The sequence below is a fragment of the Aquarana catesbeiana genome, linkage group LG02 (assembly GCF_042186555.1).
Source record: "Aquarana catesbeiana isolate 2022-GZ linkage group LG02, ASM4218655v1, whole genome shotgun sequence".
Taxonomy (NCBI): domain Eukaryota; kingdom Metazoa; phylum Chordata; class Amphibia; order Anura; family Ranidae; genus Aquarana; species Aquarana catesbeiana.
In genome coordinates this window covers 709760178-709781066 of record NC_133325.1, presented here as the reverse complement: position 1 = coordinate 709781066, position 20889 = coordinate 709760178, and the positions used below count along the sequence as shown (strand labels likewise).

General features: G+C 40.1%; 1 protein-coding gene across 1 annotated transcript in view; it reads left to right on the top strand.

Annotated features, from left to right (window-relative positions):
- The window catches only part of CRYBG3 (crystallin beta-gamma domain containing 3), a 300493-nt gene that overhangs the window by 212457 nt on the left and 67147 nt on the right, over positions 1 to 20889 (top strand). Inside the window, exons 7-12 of the mRNA XM_073616985.1 lie at positions 2162 to 2309; positions 9406 to 9539; positions 13114 to 13228; positions 13660 to 13695; positions 13797 to 13936; positions 17670 to 17796. Coding sequence (XP_073473086.1) covers positions 2162 to 2309; positions 9406 to 9539; positions 13114 to 13228; positions 13660 to 13695; positions 13797 to 13936; positions 17670 to 17796 — 700 coding nt within the window. The remainder of the gene's footprint in view (positions 1 to 2161; positions 2310 to 9405; positions 9540 to 13113; positions 13229 to 13659; positions 13696 to 13796; positions 13937 to 17669; positions 17797 to 20889) is intronic.

Genomic DNA, 20889 nt, shown 5'->3' with positions numbered 1-20889 from the left:
TCGAAAAGTCCGCTCGTCTGTATGCTAGTTTGACGGACAAAAAGCCACGCTAGGGCAGCTATTGGCTACTGGCTATGAACTTCCTTGTTTTAGTCCGGTCGTACGTCATCACGTACGAATTCAACGGACTTTGGTTGATTGTGTGTAGGCAAGTCCGTTCATTCAGAAAGTCCGTCGTAAAGTCCGTTGAAAAGTCCGCCGGGCAAAGTCTGCCATAAAGTCCGCTCGTGTGTACGCAGCATTAGCCTCCATCCTGTATTTTGCACAGTGGGTCCGGTTCGTATCATCACTATTGCCCAGTCAGGTGGAAGGTAGTGTAGACTGCTCTTTCTGGCTGTAATAAGTGTGTCAAATCAAAATAATATAAAAAAAAAATAATATATATATATATATATATATATATATATATATATATATATATATATATATATATATATATATATATATATATATATATATATGTGTATATATATATATATATATATATATATATGTGTATGTGTGTTGCATCTACATGTAGTGGTCGTTCACACCACAACCACTTGTGTGCACTGGGAGAAACAGTGCTGATGCATGAATTGTTTTATTTACATTTTTTTTTATTTTTTGGGGGGAACTTTATTGAAATGTCCAAATTGCAGTGGTGTAAATTGACTTGTCCTTAAATTAGAGTTCCACCCAATCTACAACTAGGTCTTAAGCTAAGGACCAGCAACCCCCCCCCCCCCTCATTTTTGGATATATTTTTCCTCTTCTGCCTCGAGGCCCCCCCACTGCCTTCTGGGACCTGTGCGTGTTCCAGAAGATGACAGAGCCATTGAGAAAGCACCTCGTGACTCATGCATGCGCAGTAGGAAACTGGCTGTGAAGCCTAAAGGCTCCACTGCCGGTTTCCCTCAGTTTCAGTGACAGAGCCTGCACCCAAGCGGGCTCATTGGGCAGGTAAGTGTCCTTATTAAAAGTCAGCAGCTACAGAATTTGTAGCTGCTGACTTTTAAAAAACAATTTTTGAGGCTGGAGCTCTGCTTTAAGTTGGTGTGAGCAGGCCCTTAACGTGTTCTGAAAAATAGATGGGTAGTTCCTGAGTGATCATTAAAAATTACCATCCAAAGACCATCCTTTTTACTTTATGTGCAGAAGGTGGTCAGATTGCACAAAACAGCACTAGCAGCTCTTCTTGTCATTTATGGGCTATAATTACCTAGACAATGTTTAAATAATAATTTATTTTAATACCAGGAAAACTATTGCTAAGGCTTGGAGGCAACCTTCCCTGAACTTTAGAGAGGTAAAACAAAGAATTATGGGACCCATGGTCCATAAAAAAGTATCCTCAATTCTTCTTGACAAACATTCTCACTTTTTGAATACATGGTCTCCATGGTTAGATTATACTACTGAACTTGATTTTGAGAATTCTTTGCTTTCTCTCTAATCTTTCTCTGTTAAGATTCTCTATACTTCAAAAGCTCAGTAAGCTTCACTTTCTTGTGTCTCCTTTCTTCCCTTTTCCATCTACTCTTTCTCTTCTCCCCCAAATATTTTATTTTATTTATTTATTTGATTTTATTTAAGATTTTTTTTAATGCAATTACTTCACCCAGATTTGTAAATTGAACATTTTTATCTTCCTTGCTCTTTTAGTTTTTCTTCATTATGGACTCTTCTCCATACGTGAATATTATCACACCTTAAATTTTCCTATTTTCTCTTTTACATTGTTATATCTTGCATTTTATTTATGTGTATATCTTATATTAGTTCCATTGTATTTACAAAACGTTTACATGTAACTTTATCACTTTCAAAACCTCAATAAAAATATCGTACCAGCCAAAAAAAAAAAATATCTTAATTGATTTTTCAAATTAAATGAGTTATACCAGAGAAAAACAACTGGTTGTTAGAATGAATTGCTATACTATGATTTCCACCTTATTATTTGCTTATAGAAAATACATGTATAAGTGTTTGCAGATGTGTATGTTTCTATGTGATTATTTCTGAGTGCTAGTATGTGTGTAGGTGTTTGCCTTTTTGGTAATAACGTAACAATATTTTCCAGATGGTTGTAAGAAAGCCGAAGTAAATTTACTTCCGAAATGTGTCTGCGTTTTTCTGCCTGCCTTCTCCCATTACAGTATTTATTTCTCCATCACAGCTGGATACTGTATGAAAAGCCACACTTTGAAGGTCAAGCTCATGTCCTTGAAGAAGGGGAAGCTGTGTTACTGCACCTCTGGGATCCTCCAGGAGCCAGAGCTAAGCCAGATAAAATCAGCATAGGGTCAGTGAAAAGAGTAGTGAAGGTACGTAGGAACTATATGATATTGCATATATGCATTGTGTTTACCCCTTGGGCAACATCTTTCTTTGATGGAACGTTGTGTTAAAAGGAAAGTGGATACTTGTATTGATTTGCAGTTGGTGAATGTGATTGTTCTATTTTTAAATGGAAATAGTAGCAGTCACATTACATCACATATAAGGATTTTATACATAATTTCAATATCAGACATTAGTATAGTACATTTACTGTGCTCTCCGAAAGGCTAGTTGTGTTCCTCCCTTGATCATAGCACTTTCCTGGTAGTTGTATGATCAGCAGGATGGTAAATGTGCCCATTGAATGTAGAAATGTGAACTCCACTAGTTTGGCTTTCTTCAATTCTCAGCATTTGGGCTTCCTTTTATACATGAAGAAATTAATTAAGGTGTGAGGTGTGGCCCTAAAACTTGCACCTTTTAAAAACCAAATACCAACAATTCCATACATTATTAACAGCCATGCACACTTGATGCTGTTTTATTACATGCTGTGTACATTTTAAAAATGCAAACAGCAGTTAGGCCCCAAAACATCAGAGAAAATCAAATCACATTTTTATTTAAGACATGCTCAGCTTGTTATACTCACTGTGGAACTTAAGGGGTTAATCCTCTGCATTGTGTAAAGAGGCTTTTTTATTCTGTATGCACAGATCCTTCCCCTCCTGCACTGTCTATCTGGGGAAGGCCAGATAACACAGGCAGAGTAGCCAACCTGCACATGCTCACTTGTGTCTTTAATGCTGGAGAGAACATTTACTTGTTCTCAGAGATAGGCATGTCACATGATATTGACATCACACATGTGGGCGTGTATACAGGGTGTAGTGAAAATCTCCTCCTTCCTGAACTCTCAGCACTGGAGAAACTGTGCAGTTTATCATGTAACCGTAGAATACAGATCATCCAAAAAGGTATATAGTGGTAGTATTTTAATGTAAAAAGAATATTTCTAAGCTTTGGGCACTGTGGGAGGGGGGGTGGTGAACTATTTTCATATTACTGGGTTTAGTAACACACTGCAATCCAGTCGAGTTATTCCATAGAAGACCACACATGTTAGTAAATTCCACATATACAAAAATTCTGCAGCATGTGTGTGCATGTCTACATGCATCACAGGCCCATAGTAAATTCTGTGAAGATATAATTTGCTTTTCCATGCACGATTAATTAGTTGGTGTACACTTAGAAGGAAGTGATTGCTTTTTGAGATAACTGAATTACAATTGTCTGTTATAAAAAATATTTTTTTGAGGCTGTAATTTGTTTAATGAAACTGTATAGATGGATAAACACACTACACATTCAGATTACTTAAGACATTTACTTCATTTTATGCTCATGAACTCAATTTCCCTGTCTAATTTTAGGTAAGATATTGATAGCCAATTTATGAGTGGCTGCTAGGATTACACGCTTTATTGTACTTTGCTCTTTTTAATGTTTAAGATCCACCGTTTATGGGCTAGCATTTTCACATTTTTAAAAATGCTAGAATGTGTCTTTTTTTCTATTTACTTTTATTATATATTCAGTATATCAGAGCTTAGTTTGAACAACCTGAATTCAGAAAGAACAGTACAGGACATAGGACATGTATTCTCAGACCACGGGTGCTATGCAGGCTACATTCAGGTAATTGGACACAAAAGTCCTGCTAGGGCTGCCCATAGAACATACTCATAAAACCGTGATTACTCTGTGGACTATTTAGGTCCAGTGTTGTGATCCATTTCTATAGTTTCCAGACCCTAGGGACCCCTTTGGGGGTATGCCCACTTTGACAGGTGAAGCCTGGACCACTAGTAGGCCCAGCATTGTAGATAAGGTAGAACAATAATTTGTGCAATATTCTCATTGTGTGCACAAGGTTTTTAGCAATGCCCCAGTTCTCCCAAAGCAACTTTTACACCACTTCCATCATCTTACTCTAGCTCTCTCTCAGAAATGCCTTTTCCTACGAAAGCAGAATTCTCCGCCCCTTTGCCTGAATCCTTCGAAAACACTCAGCAATTCTGGAACCTTTGTTTTCCAGAGGCCATAAATGGTACGCGTCCTCTATTCCCCCTGAACCTGTTCATGAATCAGAGGCAGAGTTATTGTTTCTCTCCTACAAGGGGAATTTCTGGCATCAGTAGACATACAAAAAGCTCATCTATACATACATTCCCATATTCCCCCCACATCAGTGCTTTCTGCATTTTGCTGTGGGAGACCAACACTTCCATGCTGTAGTACTACTATTAAGGCTGTCCCCTACACCGCAGGTGTTAACGAAAGTGCTTATCCCACTTTTGGTTCATCTGCACACCCAGCACATTCCTGTCACAGGTTACCTGGATGACCTTTTGAAGAAGGACTCCTCAGCCACAAACTTGTCTTCCATCGTAAATCAGATGACTCAGTTCCTTCAAATATTTGGCTGGATAATAAATTTTCCAAAGTCTGCGTTCCAGCTTTCACACCATCTGGAGTTCCTGGGTCTAATCTTGGACACAGCCTAAGCCAGAATTTCATTCCTTGAGAGAAGGTCCTGCATGTGGTTAGGTCAAAAGAGTATGCCTTAGTTTGCTTCTTCATGAGGATTCTAAAGTTGATGGTAGCCTCCTTCGGGACAGTTCCCTTTTCCCAGGCTTACTCCAGATCTCTTCTATCCAACATACTTAAGTTAAATAAACAAATCCAACCCCTGGATCACCCAATGCTTCTGTCCAGCCCGACAAAGCCCTCCCTGACATGATTCTATTCTGCATTGGAATGGGGAAAGTTGTTTCTTCACATGACCTGGAAGGTGGTAACAGCAGGGCAGAGTTTACAACTCACTGACTGCCTGGGGGACATTGTCCCCTTCATTAACATTTTAGAACTTAAAGCCATCAGATTATCTCTAAAACACTGCTGATCCAAAAGAAATACGCTTTATACTGTGAGCATAGACTTGCATACTCAGCGTTCTCGGCCATCCACATCCCTAGAGTGGACAATTTGCAGGCAGACTTCCTAAGCAGTTAACATCTAGACTCTGGAAAGTGGTCTCTGCGCACAGAGATCTTTCAAAATCTCTGCCAAAGAGATTCTCCAGGTTCGCCACAGAAATTAACAAATCCGCAGCCAATACCGGGGATCCCTCATTTCTCTATCAGAGCCCATTTTACCAGGGTTATTTGTGCCTCTTGGGCTTTTCAACATCAAACATCTGCTTCCCAGTTTTGAAAGGCCACCACCTGGTCGTCTCGTCAAACGTTCTATCAGGTGGATGTTCAGGCCTTGGCTGATGTGAGCTTTGGGTGCAAGGTGCTTCAAGGCATTTTGTTCGTGTTATTTAACTTTTGTTTTCTTGTGGGCCTGTTGACAGTTCTGTGTTGCTATGTTGTTTGCCACCCCTTTATTGCTTGGTTAGCTCATATGGTTTATGAATATAAGTCCTGTGTATTGTACCATAGTGTAAAATTAAAATAACAGAAATTGTGACTTACCTGTAATGTCATTATCTTGGAGTACAGAACAGCCCCTACCCACTGTGTCTTGACCACTCCTTAGTTAAGTCAAAATTACAATTTTTTACATATTTTACCACTTTATACTTGGTACTAGCATAAAACATGTTTTCAAAAATTGTGCACAGCACCATGATGGAGGGGGCATGCTGAAATACTTGAGCTGGTAAGATTAAGGCCTGCTGTAATGAGCACAACTGGATTTTTCCCATTTACAGGTACATCATTTACACATCTGGTTCTAAGCAGTTGTATTAGTTTGAAAAATCATATCTACTCATTATGTCATGCTTACTGCTTATATCCCCTGCACAGGATTATTACAACTACATTTGTTTTTCTTATATTTCAATTAAAATATTGTACCAGAAAAAAAATCATTAAAAAAAATCATATTCACTGACATGCTCCCATTAGTTTGGTTTGTTTTTGAGTTGTGTTCTACCAAACCCTAATAGACCCATTTACAGTACTGCAAAATTGATAAATACAAAAATTTAAGCTTTAGGCTAGCTGATTTCCAAGGTGAACTCTTGTTAATTTGAACTCCATGGAACCAGTAATTGCAAAGTTAAATACACATGCATGGGCTGTTTATCTGCCGGCGGGTTCATAATTCTGTCAAACCACTTTTTCTGCTGGGCAGCATAGCCAGGAGTGTGACACCACTGCTCAAGCATGCTCTCCTCTTCCCTTAACCCTTTGATAAAAAACCCTGGATACTTACCTAAATCAAGGGGTTGATTTACTAAAACTGGAGAGTGCAAAATCTGGTGCAGCTGTGCATGCTAGCCATCAGCTTCATGCAGAGCTGCACCAGATTATGCATTCTCCAGTTTTAGTAAGGCAACCCCTATGTGTCGTCACTGAAGTCACAAGGTGAGTTGGGGGTCCCTCTTTCTCTGCATGTAAGCGGCAGTGGGGGATGCTTTTTTCAGGCTGCTTAAAGTGGAGCTCCAGTTGGTTTTCTGAAAATTAAAAGTCAGCAACTATGAAATCAGACACCTGTACCAGGATCTAGCGCTCACCCGACGAGGTGGCGGGGACCATGTTCAGTCCCCAGCCCTGGTATTTTAACTGTGGGCACCTGGCTGTGACAGCTTGCCGCTTTACATCTGGGTCTCCACTGTGCATGCGTGAACCGTGCTATGCATAGTGAATTGTCCTGTAGTCTTCTGGGACCTGTGACGTGTCCCACAACACTGGGGGGTGGAGGAAGGAAAACTGAGTGGGAGTGGGTACCTGTCAAAAACAAGTACCCCCCCCCAAAAAAAAATGCCAAATATAAAAGAGGAGTTGGGGAGGAGGCATTAAAGCAGAACTTCACCTTTTGGGTGAAGTTCCACTTTAATGATGCATTGCAAGGTGAAAAGAAAACATGTTTATAATAGTTCCACTCCATTGACAGCCTCAAAAACAACTCTGTGTTCCCAATTAATTTTGCTTATAACAGAAGAGTAATTTGGTAATGATTTACCAATGTATTTAACTCTATTGTGTTTTCAAAACCAGCATTGTATGCCTTTTCAGCTTGATTTTTTTCTTTATATATTGTATTAAGTCTTTGCAGCATGTAGTAAACATTTGCCTCCTATGTTTATATGTGTTCCATAAAACATAAAAACTGCTTGGTTGTGGTTTGAACACTGCTGATTGGCATTCTCAATTCCTTGGATATCTTTTTATATCCCTTTCCTTTTTTATACAGTTCAACTACCTTTTCCCGCAGATCCTTTGACAATTCTTTTGCTTTCCCCATGACTCAGAATCCAGAAACCTCAGTGCAGCACTGGATGTAATATGCAAGGGTCTGTCAGGAGTTAGATAACTCATTGACCTTTTATACACACACACTAACTACAAGCAAACAGGTCACAGGTGAGGATGGTTACCTTTAGTAGCCATTCAAACCCCTTTGTGTCAACATGTGTGCATGTTATCAAGCCAAAACCACCAGAGTATGTAAACTTTTGATCAGGGTCATTTGGGTAGTTTCTGTTGCCATTCTGATTTAAAAATAGTAAACACAGTTGATTGATAATAAATGGCTTCAGCCAAACACTAACCACGAGTGAAAGATTTTTTGGTGTTGTCATTCATATTCTCTGAAAAATGGCCAAGAATTTATAAATTCTGCCACGGTATGTAAACTTATGAGCACAACTGTATGTAAACCCTAACAATAGACTTCTCTTATTTATTCCCTTTTTCCCTTTTAGTCCATTAAATATAGTATTGAAAGTGTTCTTTTATATCTGTTTGATAATTGCAAAAAAAACTAATTCTGAGCCATCCTGTGCCTTGTGCAAACTTCCTGTGTTATCTCAAGGATTCAAATGAGTCCTCCTTGTTCTTATCTAGGACTACCGAATATGTTGTAGAGATGAGGAGAGAATAAAAGAAGTAAAAGTTGTTTTGTTTTTTTTTTCTCCATCATACTTCCCTAAGTGGAAGCAGCATGGGTCTGATGCTACATCTGTCCCCCGGCGCCTCTGCACTGAGAACTGAGCGATTAAACATCGACGATCGCTCAGTTTTCACAGCTCCGTGAGCAGAGAGCTGTAGACTGTCAATCAGTCACAGCTCTCTGCTCTGCTCCCTTCTCGCTCATTGGAGCGCTGAGCTGTGGAGGGGGCGGAGCGGCCATCTCAGGCTCTCAGTGGCTCACTGAGAGGCTGGGCGAGGTGTCAGTCCAGGCACCTGGCGGATCCAGAATTTCATTGTGGGGATGACGTGGTGCCTGGACTGACACTGGTGACGCCAGCAGAAAACGGGTCACAGGAGTGCAAAATGAAATGCACTCCTGTGATCCATAGGAGAGGTACAGCCAAATGAGCTTTGGCTATACTTCTCCTTTTAAGCAGTTTAGCAAATGACAACTGGGTTGGCTAACATCACTTAGTCCACAAAAATGCTGTGTGTTGTCAGCCCAGGAAAGGGCCATTAGAACTTAGGGGTTGAGTGCATTTCTGACAGATCAACGACTATTTTTCTGCACTTACATTGTCTTGCAACATATTATTCATATGCTCGTTACCTTTTGTGCTTTTATATGTAGCATTAACATACAAGCCCTCTAAATTTCATGTTGTCCTCTTCTCCACTGCCGCTCCTCTACTGCAGGTCTGGGCCTGTGCCGCTATCTTTTCTGTCATTGGGTCCAGCTCTGTCTTTCTACTTCTTGCAGCCAGCCTCTAATCATGCCTGCACAGATGGAGATTTGGCACTATGTCATTCTGTTTATGGCTGCAAGACCAAGGTGTCTGCAATGCAAGTGTCTTGAGATTTTATGAACAATGGACAGTGCAGCTCTTGTAGAATATGTGGCGTGGGTATCACAGGAGGCATTGGGAGGTCAAAGTAAACATATCTCTTGCCTAGGCAGGGGGCGCTGCTGAACAAATGCAATGTTTTTTGTAAAAAAAAAAAATAAACATGTAAAAAACACTGCCTGAAATAGATTTTTAGGTGGGAGGAGAGAGGAAGTAATTGACCGTTTAGAGATGTACAGCATATTTTTTTTTATTATTTTTCCTTGACTGACATACTTTAAGTGCCTGTTATTTGTTCTCTTCAGGATTACTTTCCTGAGGTCATAATATCCCCTCTAGAAGACACATCAGATTCTCCAGTTCATATTCATACAGAGGTGCCATCCTTGGAGCATCTGGTGGACAAACGCCCCCAATCATTAACAGTAAATTCAGGAGTGTGAGTATGGTTTGTTGCAACTAGATTTTTTAATGGTTATGAAATAAGAATTGTTACACAAGTCATTTTTAATAATAAGGTTTAGCACCCAGTTTAATAACAATAAATCTAGACTATACATGTAAGGAGAGTCATATTTAGGTTACTGGAGGCACATGAACCTAAATGCCCTGAGCCCCCTTCCCTCCCCAGGCTACACCTCTTTCACATATACTTTTTTCTACTCCCGGTTTTTGCTACAGGGCAGAACTTTCTGTTATCTGTCTGACAAGTTTCTACAAGCTTGTTTACTGATCAGCTTAAAAAAATGATAGTATAACTAAAGCAACATTTTTTTTCTTGTTGGTTTTGAATAGAGTGGGGAGGGATTAGAACACCTGTCAGTTTTGTATTGCTGTCTGTGCCCTCCATTAGGGAGAGTCACCCTCTCTATTTGTCTTGTTTACTATTATGAATGAAAGTAAAAGAAAATCCCAAATTTTAGGTTGCCTCCAGAAAAGTAATAGAGGGGAAATCTTCCAATGGGGACACTAGTTCTGGTGACCTGGGGGGCCCCAAGGGACTCCCTTGATTTGCATGAATTTCCTCTCATTTCCTGTTTTGCCTATGGGAGAGAACGTGAAGATAAATCCCCCCAATGGGACACAGATGCCAAAAAAATGACTCACAGATAGAATTTGAACCCTACATGTTCTGCTCTGTATTTCTACTACACTGCTTGGTTGTCTTGTGTATCTTAGAGACTGCCTTTTTTATCTTAGAATAAAATTAAAATAAAAAAAAAAAATTACTGAAGGATTATAACCCTCTTTAACCAAAATGAAAAAAAAAAGGTTTTGCCTATAGTTCTACAATAACTTGCTAGCTGTCGAAAGAAAAATACTTCTTTGTGTGTTCCCTGTAAGCGAGTGCAGGCAGTTTGTGACTTGTGGTAGATCTGCTCCTGAATTTAACATGTTTTTTTTCTCTGGGTTTTATTGTTGTAGCACCACTGTGATGCAGCTATCAATAGAGTCCTCCATTCACCAACAGCAATACACAAGTTGCCTTCTTTCCATTTGTAGTAAAACAAGGGAAACCTGCCAGGAAAAAAATATGTAGGCTGCCGTTCTCTCCTGAAAATGCTAATTGCCTGACTGTCCTGCATTGGCTTTAACTATTTCAAAAATCAATAGAGATATAACAATGTATTTTTTTATCTACTAAGGTGATGTGTGCTTGTTCCAGGTGTGTGTAAGTCTTACTGAAGTCAGACACAGTCAAGCAACTGGCACTTTCAAAAGGAGATCAGCGTTGTCAGCCCTGATATTTTCTTACACTGGACCCTAGCACTTAAAGAGATACTGTAACCCTGCCCATTCAGGGCAAAGAGACAATGGGATTCATTTACTAAAACTGGAGAGTTCAAAATCTGGTGCATTTCTGCATAAATAACCAATCAGCTTCCATTTTTGTCAAAGCTTAAAGGGGTTGTAAAACTTCATGTTTTTTCTCCTTAATGCATCCTATGCATTAAGGTGAATAAACACCTGGCAGAGACTGGCCCCCAGCCCCTCCATTTTACTTACCTGAGACCTGGAACTTGACCTGGCGGGGACGCGCTGTCTCTCTGCCCGGGGTTCTTGGCTCTTGATTGGATAGATTGATAGCAGCGCAGCCATTGGCTCCCACTGCTGTCAAACAAGTCCAATGACATGGACACCGGGGGGCGGTACCAAGCCATACAATCGTCGGCTTGGGCCGCTGAATGCTGGACTCGGGAGCATGCCTGCGAGGTAACCCCCGGGAGAGCGCTTCTCGTAGGGGGTTATCTGATGCATGGAGGAGCCGCCGGGGGACCCCAGAAGATGAGGATCGGGGCCACTCTGTGCAAAACGGCTGCACAGTGGAGGTAAGTATGATAAGTTTGGTTTAAAAAAAAAAACCCTTACAATCACTTTAATTGAACAAGCTGAAGTTAGAAACTGATTGGCTTGGTACAGCTTGGTCTGGTAATGGATGTTAACCTCCCTGGCGGTATGATTATTTCGGATTTTAGGTGCTGAAAGCGGTACCATTATTTTGCATGGAAATTTGGCGTTTTATATTGTAGGTCTGTAAATCTTAACAATAACACACTTAAATCTGTCCAAACCAGAGTCTAGTAGATATCCCGGGTATGATAAAGTTTGAAACACAAAAACATAAATTATAATATAATAAATAAAAAATAAATAATTAAAAAAAAAAAAAAAAATAGTAATAAAATAAATTTCCCCACAATTCACTATCGCTCAATTCTGCAAGTGTTCTAATTTACTATCGCTGTTTTCTAGTTGGTCTAAAGCCATTTTTGACGTAAAGGGACACTTTTTGGTTGCTATGGACAATCTCCAGTTTCCAGGCAGAAAGAACAGTGTATATCATGTAAAACTGCATGCAGGGCATGGGACAAAGCACTGGGGACAAAAGGGATGTGAAATCATTTCATACAGTACTGGAATCTTACAGATTCCAGTACTGTATGTGTTATGATTTTTACTTTTTTTGAATTTGCCGCCAGGCTCCGCCCCCGTGCGTCGCGCCGCTCGCAGGGAACGGAGCCTGGCACGGAGAGGCTTCGGAGGAGGACGGAGCCCTCGGACACTGCGGGGGACATCGCAGGATCCCGGGGACAAGGTAAGTAACGCCGCCCCAGGATCCTGCAATGCGATCCCGAGTGTGGCTCGGGGTTACCGCTAATGGTACTGAATTTTAACCCCGAGCCACACTCGGGTAAACCGCCAGGGAGGTTAAAAATAACAGACTTGGGCAGGCCATAGACAATGTGATTTTCTTTCCTGTAACCAGTGGTTGCTGGAAAAAAAATCACTTGATTCCCCCATTAACACAGTCTGTGTTGATGGGGGAATCCCTTCCATGGAGCCATTGTTTTCATACTGGCTGGGGGGGGGGGGTGCAGGGGAAGCCATCCCCACCTGGAGATCACAATGGGGTTGATTTATTAAAACTGGATGGAAAGTGCAAAGTCAGCCGCAGCTGTGCGTGATAACCAATCAACTTCTAGCTTCGGCTTGTTTAATTAAGCTTTGACAAAAAAAAAAAAAAAAAAACCTGGAAGCTGATTGGTTTCTGTGCAGAGCTGCACCAGATTTTGCACTCTCTAGTTTTAGTAAATCAAATCTGTGCAAAACGCCTGCAGAGAGCAGGTAAGTATAACATGTTTGTTATTTTTAAACAACAAAAAAAAATGAGACTTTAATAACACTTTATTACCTCTTTAAGTACAGATTTCCTTTAAAAGTGGAGATCATAAAATAAGAATAAAGTTGTTATCAGTAGCAACAAACCAGTTTTCACCTTTTATTTTAAAACCATTTTGTACCAATATTTTTTCCCCAGTTCTAAATCAAGTCTAATGATAGCTAGAAAAACCACTCTAGTGCATGTTTGGGTCTGCTTGATTGTGGTATGAATGATTGTAAAGCTCTTAGAGGAAACACACTGTTGTAAATGGCTGAACAATCTCTCTAAAGCCCTATGGAACATGTCAGTGCTGTATAATCCTAATAAAATAAAAATGGTCTCCTCTCAGCTGGCTGACATATACGGAGCCTCAGTATAACGGTGCGGTGTCCGTGTTGGAGGAAGGCTGCGATCTGCCTCAAATCCAGGCATGTGGTGTAAAATCAATGCGTCCTTTGAAAATGGTAAGAAACCCCTTAATCTCTTACTGATGGTATATGATGGAAATATGATGAAACGTGTAGGCAGTGCTTTTCTCCTGCAGGTTAGGAAGTGCTGGGAACAATCTGATTGGTGGAAACATGATACATTTATAACGAAGACTGCCGCAGAACTGGAGTTGTTATACATAACAACTAATCAAGTTTTAGCTTTTAAATAAAACTCCTCTTTCTGTAGATTTTATAAACCTGTCTCATTTTTTATTTATTTTTGAGATGACATTTTCTCTACCTTTCATTAGCGTGGAAAATGTATTAAAAGTAGTTGCGACTCAGAGATTGCTTTTCTGTAGTCTTCTGTGGCTGGCAGTGATTGCACTCTGTGACTTCAGTATTCAAAGCCTAATTGTGTGGAAGGAACAAATGTCTGCTTAATTCTTTTCCCTTCATTTCAGGGCGGATTAAAAGTGCAGCTACCAAATGATCCAAAGGTAAGTGATTGAATTGCTATGGCAACAACTTTGAATACATAATTCTACAGCGTGTCATTTTGTATGTCAGAAATATGCTTAAATTATGAACGGTTTTACAGATAATTATATATGAAAAGCCACATTTTCAAGGGTGGTCAAGAGAGATCACAGAACATGTCAGCAGCATCGGGAAGCTTATTAGTGATCAAGACAATACTGATCCCCTAGATGTTGGATCCATTCGAGTTGTTGGTGGAATGTGAGTTTTTCTTTGAAAACCTTTAGTATAATTTTGAAAGTATCAACATTTCAGGTTTGTGATGAAGGCATTTTTGAGAAAAACTTTACTAATCTGGAATGTAAAATGAAAGTTTCTATATAGTGTACACAAAGACTGAATCGGTTGTTTTCTGAGTCAGGAGCTTTTGCATAGCTCCCAACTGACCCTGATTTGGAGCAATGTCCCTCTGTCCCTCATTCCTCCTCATTTGTCTCTCATTTTGGTCTGATCTATATAGTTAAGTGTTCTTGCATAGCAAGACCACTTACTGTTATCTCACATATATATTATTATTCTTATTATAGCCAAATTGACCACCCTAACTCCTCCCACAGTTTTTACACTACATAGACAAGTAATATACCGAAACGTGCGGATTGTTCCCGATTGGTGTGCTATTACTTTGTGGAATGTTTCGCCAAATGGTTCACGAAATATCATCATTTTTGCGGTGAAATTGGTCCCATAGGAATGAATGGGGAAATGTTCAAAACTAGAGTGGGAGGTGACAAAAGCTGAAAAATCAGGACATGATTTCTAAACTGCCGCCACTCCCTCATTTTCAAGCCCACCTACACAAATCTTATATCAAAATGTTCAGCTATCCCTGCTGCCACTAAACATGTCCACGGCTAAGCCATAGGCTTGATAGTTTTCACAATATGACCATTTGTTTGCAACTCACGCCGTCCATTGACATTCATTGAAACTACACTCTAGCCCCTTCAAATTTGAAGGGCTATTTCAGAGACATACTATGCATCAAAATCTAGGTCTGGGCCTTGTGATTCTCACAATATAAAGCTCTTCGCTGTAGGATTTATAGTTTTTAAAATAGGACCGTTTGAAGTACTACACAGTTATTACATCTATCATGATCCTGTGTATTGAGCAGTGGTTATGAAGCATAAACAGGGCATGAGCGTTGCTAGGAAACAGTGATTGTAAACACAAAATGCTGAGACCCCCCCAAATGCATGTGGTCATACCTTCATCTGCTAGACTTGATAATGCTTGTAGACTACTGGTGGAGGCAAGAACACTTCACACAATTTCCCCAGAAATTGTAGCTTTTCTAGTTGTATGTAAAATGCATTTTATATCTATCAAAAAGTGTTTTTTCCAGCACTAAACCTTTCATCTGATTTCTAAATTGCTGTATTTGTAAATTCCAAAGCCAATATAAAGGAATAGTAGTGGTAAAAAAAGCACTTGTGGGTTTAACCAATCTTGTTTTTTTTTTTATGTTCAATTCCCCTTTAAGGGGGCGTAGCAGGGGGTGTGTTCTATGCCTGCATACTTTTGGTGCCCCTCATTCCCATCTCAAAAGGTTGGGAGGTATGGGCCTGCAGTACACTTTTAGCACCAACCTGTAGGCATGACTACTCCCTTAGATGTGGTGGCTACGTTTGTTTTATTACTTTTATTTTCAGGGTTTTTTTCTTTTATGTTCTAGTTTTCCTTCCAATAACACACTTCCTGTTTTTAGGTGACAGCGCTTACTTATTGTACTGTATATATGCAAGAATAGGGTTGTCAACCTGGGACACTTCTTTTTTAGTCCTCTCACGTGATCCCACAGCTCTGACTCCTCTGTGTCCTCTGTTTCCAGTGGCAGGGAATCTAGAAGATTTTAGACTTAAGGCCACTATAGATAGTTCGAATCTTGGATGGTTCAGCAGGACCCAGCTGAGATTCGAACCATGTGCAGGCAGCCTGAATGTACAGTACCAAGTTCATCGATCAATCAACTTGGGTTTAACCAGCCTGCTAGATTCACTTACGATTATCACTAGCGGCTGTTATAGCTGCTAACAATATTCACTGTATTCTCCAGTCTGAGACAGCTTCCCCCTCCCGCCCTCCAGCCGGGAGCAGACAATTACCCGGCAGGAGGGATTCCCCTGTCAGTACTGTCTGTTTGTTTGATGTGTTGTGCTCATATACAGCGTGAATGATCACAAAATTGATTAAATGAAATAAAGTAAAATAAAGTGCAAGTGCAACACAAATATAAGTCTATAGGTAAACACTTTGCATAAAAAGAAATTAAAAAAACATATATTGAGTCCACACAAAAAGCATTCCACAGTGTGAAAGGGGGTGATTCCAATGAGGTGATGAACTCCAGGTCACTTCCACAGTCACCAAGGAGATGGGGGTATCTTGAATAGAAAAAAAACAACTGGATACGTGGGGAATCTTACCAAAACTGGTGGACCCCCTAAAGAGCAAGGTCATATACGCCAGCAGACTTAGCCCTCTGTAGGGTCTATAGGTCCTTCTTGTCACTCGAGCTCTCCGTCAGTGGCTGGAAGTCCTCCTCAGTATCCAACTTGAAAATGGGAAAACACGTAAAAAAGGGGGGGGGGGGGCGCACTCACAGGCACATTCATGTGCTCTCCGTCCACTCACACTGGCCCGCTCTGACTCACAAGCCACACTCACTTACAGACGGGGCCGACAGCATACAGCATACACTATCCGATCCATGGATTTAAAGCAGTAGTAAACCGCATAAAAAGAAAAAAATAGGCACCGAGTAGTTTACGTCATAATGTGCTAGTATGCATCTCATACTAGCACAATATAACAGACTTGCCTAAAAACAAAGGCCTCCAGTGGCGCGCTGTCATCACTAAAGGCGCTTCCCTCTTCACCTGGTCTTCCTTCCGTGTTCGCGGGCTTCAGCGATATGAATGGCCGAGCCAGCGATGACGTCACTCACACGCATGAGCGCAGGAGTCGCTGTTTACAGTACGCCCCTAAAGGAACGGCACGGGTATGGCGTTCCTTCAGAGCGCAAGCGCTGGTGACGTCACCGGCTGCATCTAAATTAAATATCTCCTAAACAGTGCTTGTTTAAGAGATATTTATTGTACCTATAGGTAAGCCTTATTATAGGCTTACCTATAGGTAAAAATCATACATGGGAGTTTACCACCACATCTAAGAATTGGTAAGCTGCAGTGTAATATGTTTTTGTTTTTAGGTTTAATACTGTTTAATAACTGGGTTTGCATAGGCTCTTGGTGCACACAAAGTGAATTTATATCTGTTCTGGCTATTGAGCATTATATTTAAATGACAACATTCCGCTTTAAAGCTTCATTTACACTAGTACAGTTTAAAATGTGTATTTGGTCCCACTTGGCATCCATATTAATAAATAATGCTCATATTTCTTGTGGCTCCATTTATAAATCATATTACAGAGCTTGCACTGCTGTCTATTGTGTGGCTGTAAAAAATGACTGCATACAGCAGTAAGAAATTCCTACAGAACAGAGCGTGATAATTTAAGAAGGACCACAGCATCTGAAAATCGTATAATGACCCGATTTTGCAAAGTGTTAGGCTAGGTTCACACTGCTGAGACCTGATTTTAGTACTAATTTCAGTGTGATAATGTAGTGCAACTTGGATGCTACTTTGAAGTGATTTGTATATTTTTGGAGCCATAATTTCACCAAAGTAATAAAGGAACCTTTTCCAAAATTGTACCGTGCTGAGTTACACGGATGTGAACACATTGAAAGCAATGTGATTTCCATCGTCATGCAATTATTTGCGCCCCACATTGCATCTGAAATCGCAATAGTGTGAATGAAATGTATCTAAAAACTGCAAGTGATTCAAATTTTTTTATTGATTAAAATATTTATATCTGCTGATTTAAACAGTTTCTGACTTGTATTTCCATGTTGTTTAGATGGGTTGGCTATGAAAAAGAAGGATACAAAGGGTACCAGTATCTCATAGAAGAGGGCGAGTATGAGGACTGCCAAGCTTGGGGAGGATACAGTAGCACATTCCAGTCCATTCGGTACCTGCAGGCCGTAAGTACTCCTTAGCATCACATTATATGTGTCTACCAGTGGAGTGTCCATAATGACGCAATACATATTGAGAGTTGGTGAGTGAGGGCACATGAGGAGGGGAGCACAACACCTAATTATTTATGAACTGATTATTACTATTGTCTTTTGGTTTAATCAAGGAGGTTGGGATTTAAGGGTTTAATTGAAGTAACACACTACCCCAGCATAGGGAATCACATTGTTAAGACAACACTGGGTTTGACACACAGCACATAATGAATTATGAGTGACACTACAAGAACTGTAAATTGATCAAACATATTGGCTGCTTTTTCTCTCCACGCAAGAAAATAAATGCCTTTATAAATCCTGATGAATGTCTTATGCCCTGTACACACGGTCGGACTTTCCGACGGAGTATGTGTGATAGGACCTTGTTGTCAGAAATTCCAACCATGTGTGGGCTCCATCAGACTTTTTCCATCAGAATTTCCGACACACAAAGTTTGAGAGCTGGCTATAAAATTTTCCGACAACAAAATTCGCGTAAATTCCAACCGTGTGTGGACAATTCCGACGCACAAAGTGCCACGCATGCTCAGAATAAATTAAGAGACAAAAGCTATTGGCTACTGCCCCGTTTATAGTCCCAACGTACGTGTTTTACGTCCCCGCGTTCAGAACGATCGGATTTTCCGACAACTTTGTGCGATTGTGTGTATGCAAGACTGAGAATTTAGTTTTGGTGTTCAGTGTGCCTTTAAGTAAAAGAAAACATTGAAAATCTTGATAATCTACTGACATACCAACTCCCAGGTCTGGCATAATGTTTAACAGCCCTTAGTTTTCATGAGTCATTAATGAGGCCAAATTATACCTTGTACCTATAGAAGAAGGTATTATAAGTTTAACAACCAGAAAAAGTGAGTCTTGTTTTTTTTCTGATAATGGCTCATTTTGATCAGGAAAGTACTAACAAAGGTAGATAATAAAGGTACGATTTTATGAGGGTTACCTTATTATAGCAAATGATTATCTCCACAAAAAATAATAAAATAATTTGTGTGCTGATATGTGCAGAACTACCTATGGTCAGGATGTAAAACAAAACTGTGTGTGTGTGTATACATATATTTATGTATATATGCACACACAGAGAATAGCGCGCACACATAATAAAAAATAAACAATATTCTGTTTCTATTTATATATAGGTCTTTATAGCAGCAACAACTTTTGATATTCAGGTTTAGGGTGTGCCCCCCCCCCCCCCCCCCCAATTCTTTGTGTGTATAATATATATGTATATATGTATATGTCACTTTGCCACTTTTATAATGACATATTGATTCAGGGCATTAACCACTTCAGCTCCAGAAGGTTTTACCCACTTCCTGGCCAAGCCATTTTTTTGCGATACGGCACTGACAATTGTGCGGTCGTGCGACGCTTTACCCCAAAAAAATTGATGCCTTTTTTTTCCCACAAATAGCTGTCTTTTGGTGGTATTTGATCACCTCTGCCGTTTTTATTTTTTGCGCTATAAACATAAAAAGACCATCAATTTGGCATAAAAAACAATATTTCTTACTTTCTGCTATAAAACATTCCCAATAGAAAAAATGTAAAAAACGAATTTTTCCATCAATTTAGGCCAATGTGTATTCTACATATTTTTGGTTAAAAAAATCACAATAAGTGTATATTGATTGGTTTGCGCAAAAGTTATACCATCTACAAACTATGGGATATATTTAGGGACTTTTTATTGTTTTTACTAGTAATGGCGGCGATCAGCGATTTTTAGCAGGACTGCGACATTGCGGCAGACAAATTGGACACTAAGTGACACTTTTTGGAGACCAGTGACACCAATACTGTGATCAGTGCTAAAAAAAAATGCACTGTCACAGTATAAATTACACTGGCAGGGAAGGGGTTAACACCAGGGGGCAAGCAAAGGGTCAAGTGTGTGCCTGGGAGGTGCTTTCTAACTGTGGGGGACGGATACACTGGAGAAAAAGAGAGATCGTGTTTCAGCTTAGCTGAAACACAAGATCTCTCTTTTGCTCCCTGACAGATCAGCGGTTTGCCTTGTTTACATAAGCCACAGAACGATCAGCGGGTTGCATCGGCCATCACGGCTGCCAGACCCGCTGATTGGCTCCCGCTGTGTCCAATCACAGTGGGAGCGGCACTCTGGCGGCATGCGTGCACCCACTACGCTGCGTGCACAATATGACATACAGGTACGTGATTTAGCATAGCCAGGCCGCTCTGTCGCAGTATATATGCAGTTGGCGGTCTGGAAGCGGTTCAAATGATATTAAAGGCTTGTTTTCTTTTTTTCAAATAACAAATATGTCATACTTACCTGCTCTGTGCAATGGTTTGAGTATGCTGTCGAGTTCTGGGCACCAGTCCTCAGGAAGGATGTACTGGAAATGGAGCGAGTACAAAGAAGGGCAACAAAGCTAATAAAGGGTCTGGAGGATCTTAGTTATGAGGAAAGGTTGCGAGCACTGAACTTATTCTCTCTGGAGAAGAGACGCTTGAGAGGGGATATGATTTCAATTTACAAATACCGTACTGGTGACCCCACAATAGGGATAAAACTTTTTTGCGGAAGGGAGTTTAACAAGACACGTGGCCACTCATTAAAACTAGAAGAAAAGAGATTTAACCTTAAACTACGTAGAGGGCTCTTTACTGTAAGAGCGGGAAGGATGTGGAATTCCCTTCCACAGGCAGTGGTTTCAGCGGGGAGCATTGATATTTTCAAAAAACTATTAGATAAGTAACTGAAGACCGCAACATACAGGGATATACAATGTAATACTGACATATGACACACATAGGTTGGACTTGATGGACTTGTGTCCTTTTTTTAACCTCACCTACTATGTAACTATGTAACTATGTCATTATGGGGTACTGAGTGTAGATTAATGAGAGAAAAATTAATTTAAACAACTGTAGTTTGAGGCTGCAAGATAACAAAACTGAAAAAAAGTGAAGAGGATCTGATTGGTTAATAAATGTACTGTATATAACCCAAAGATGTAAAACTAAGGCAGGATCCCACATTGTGTCCACATTATTATTTACAAC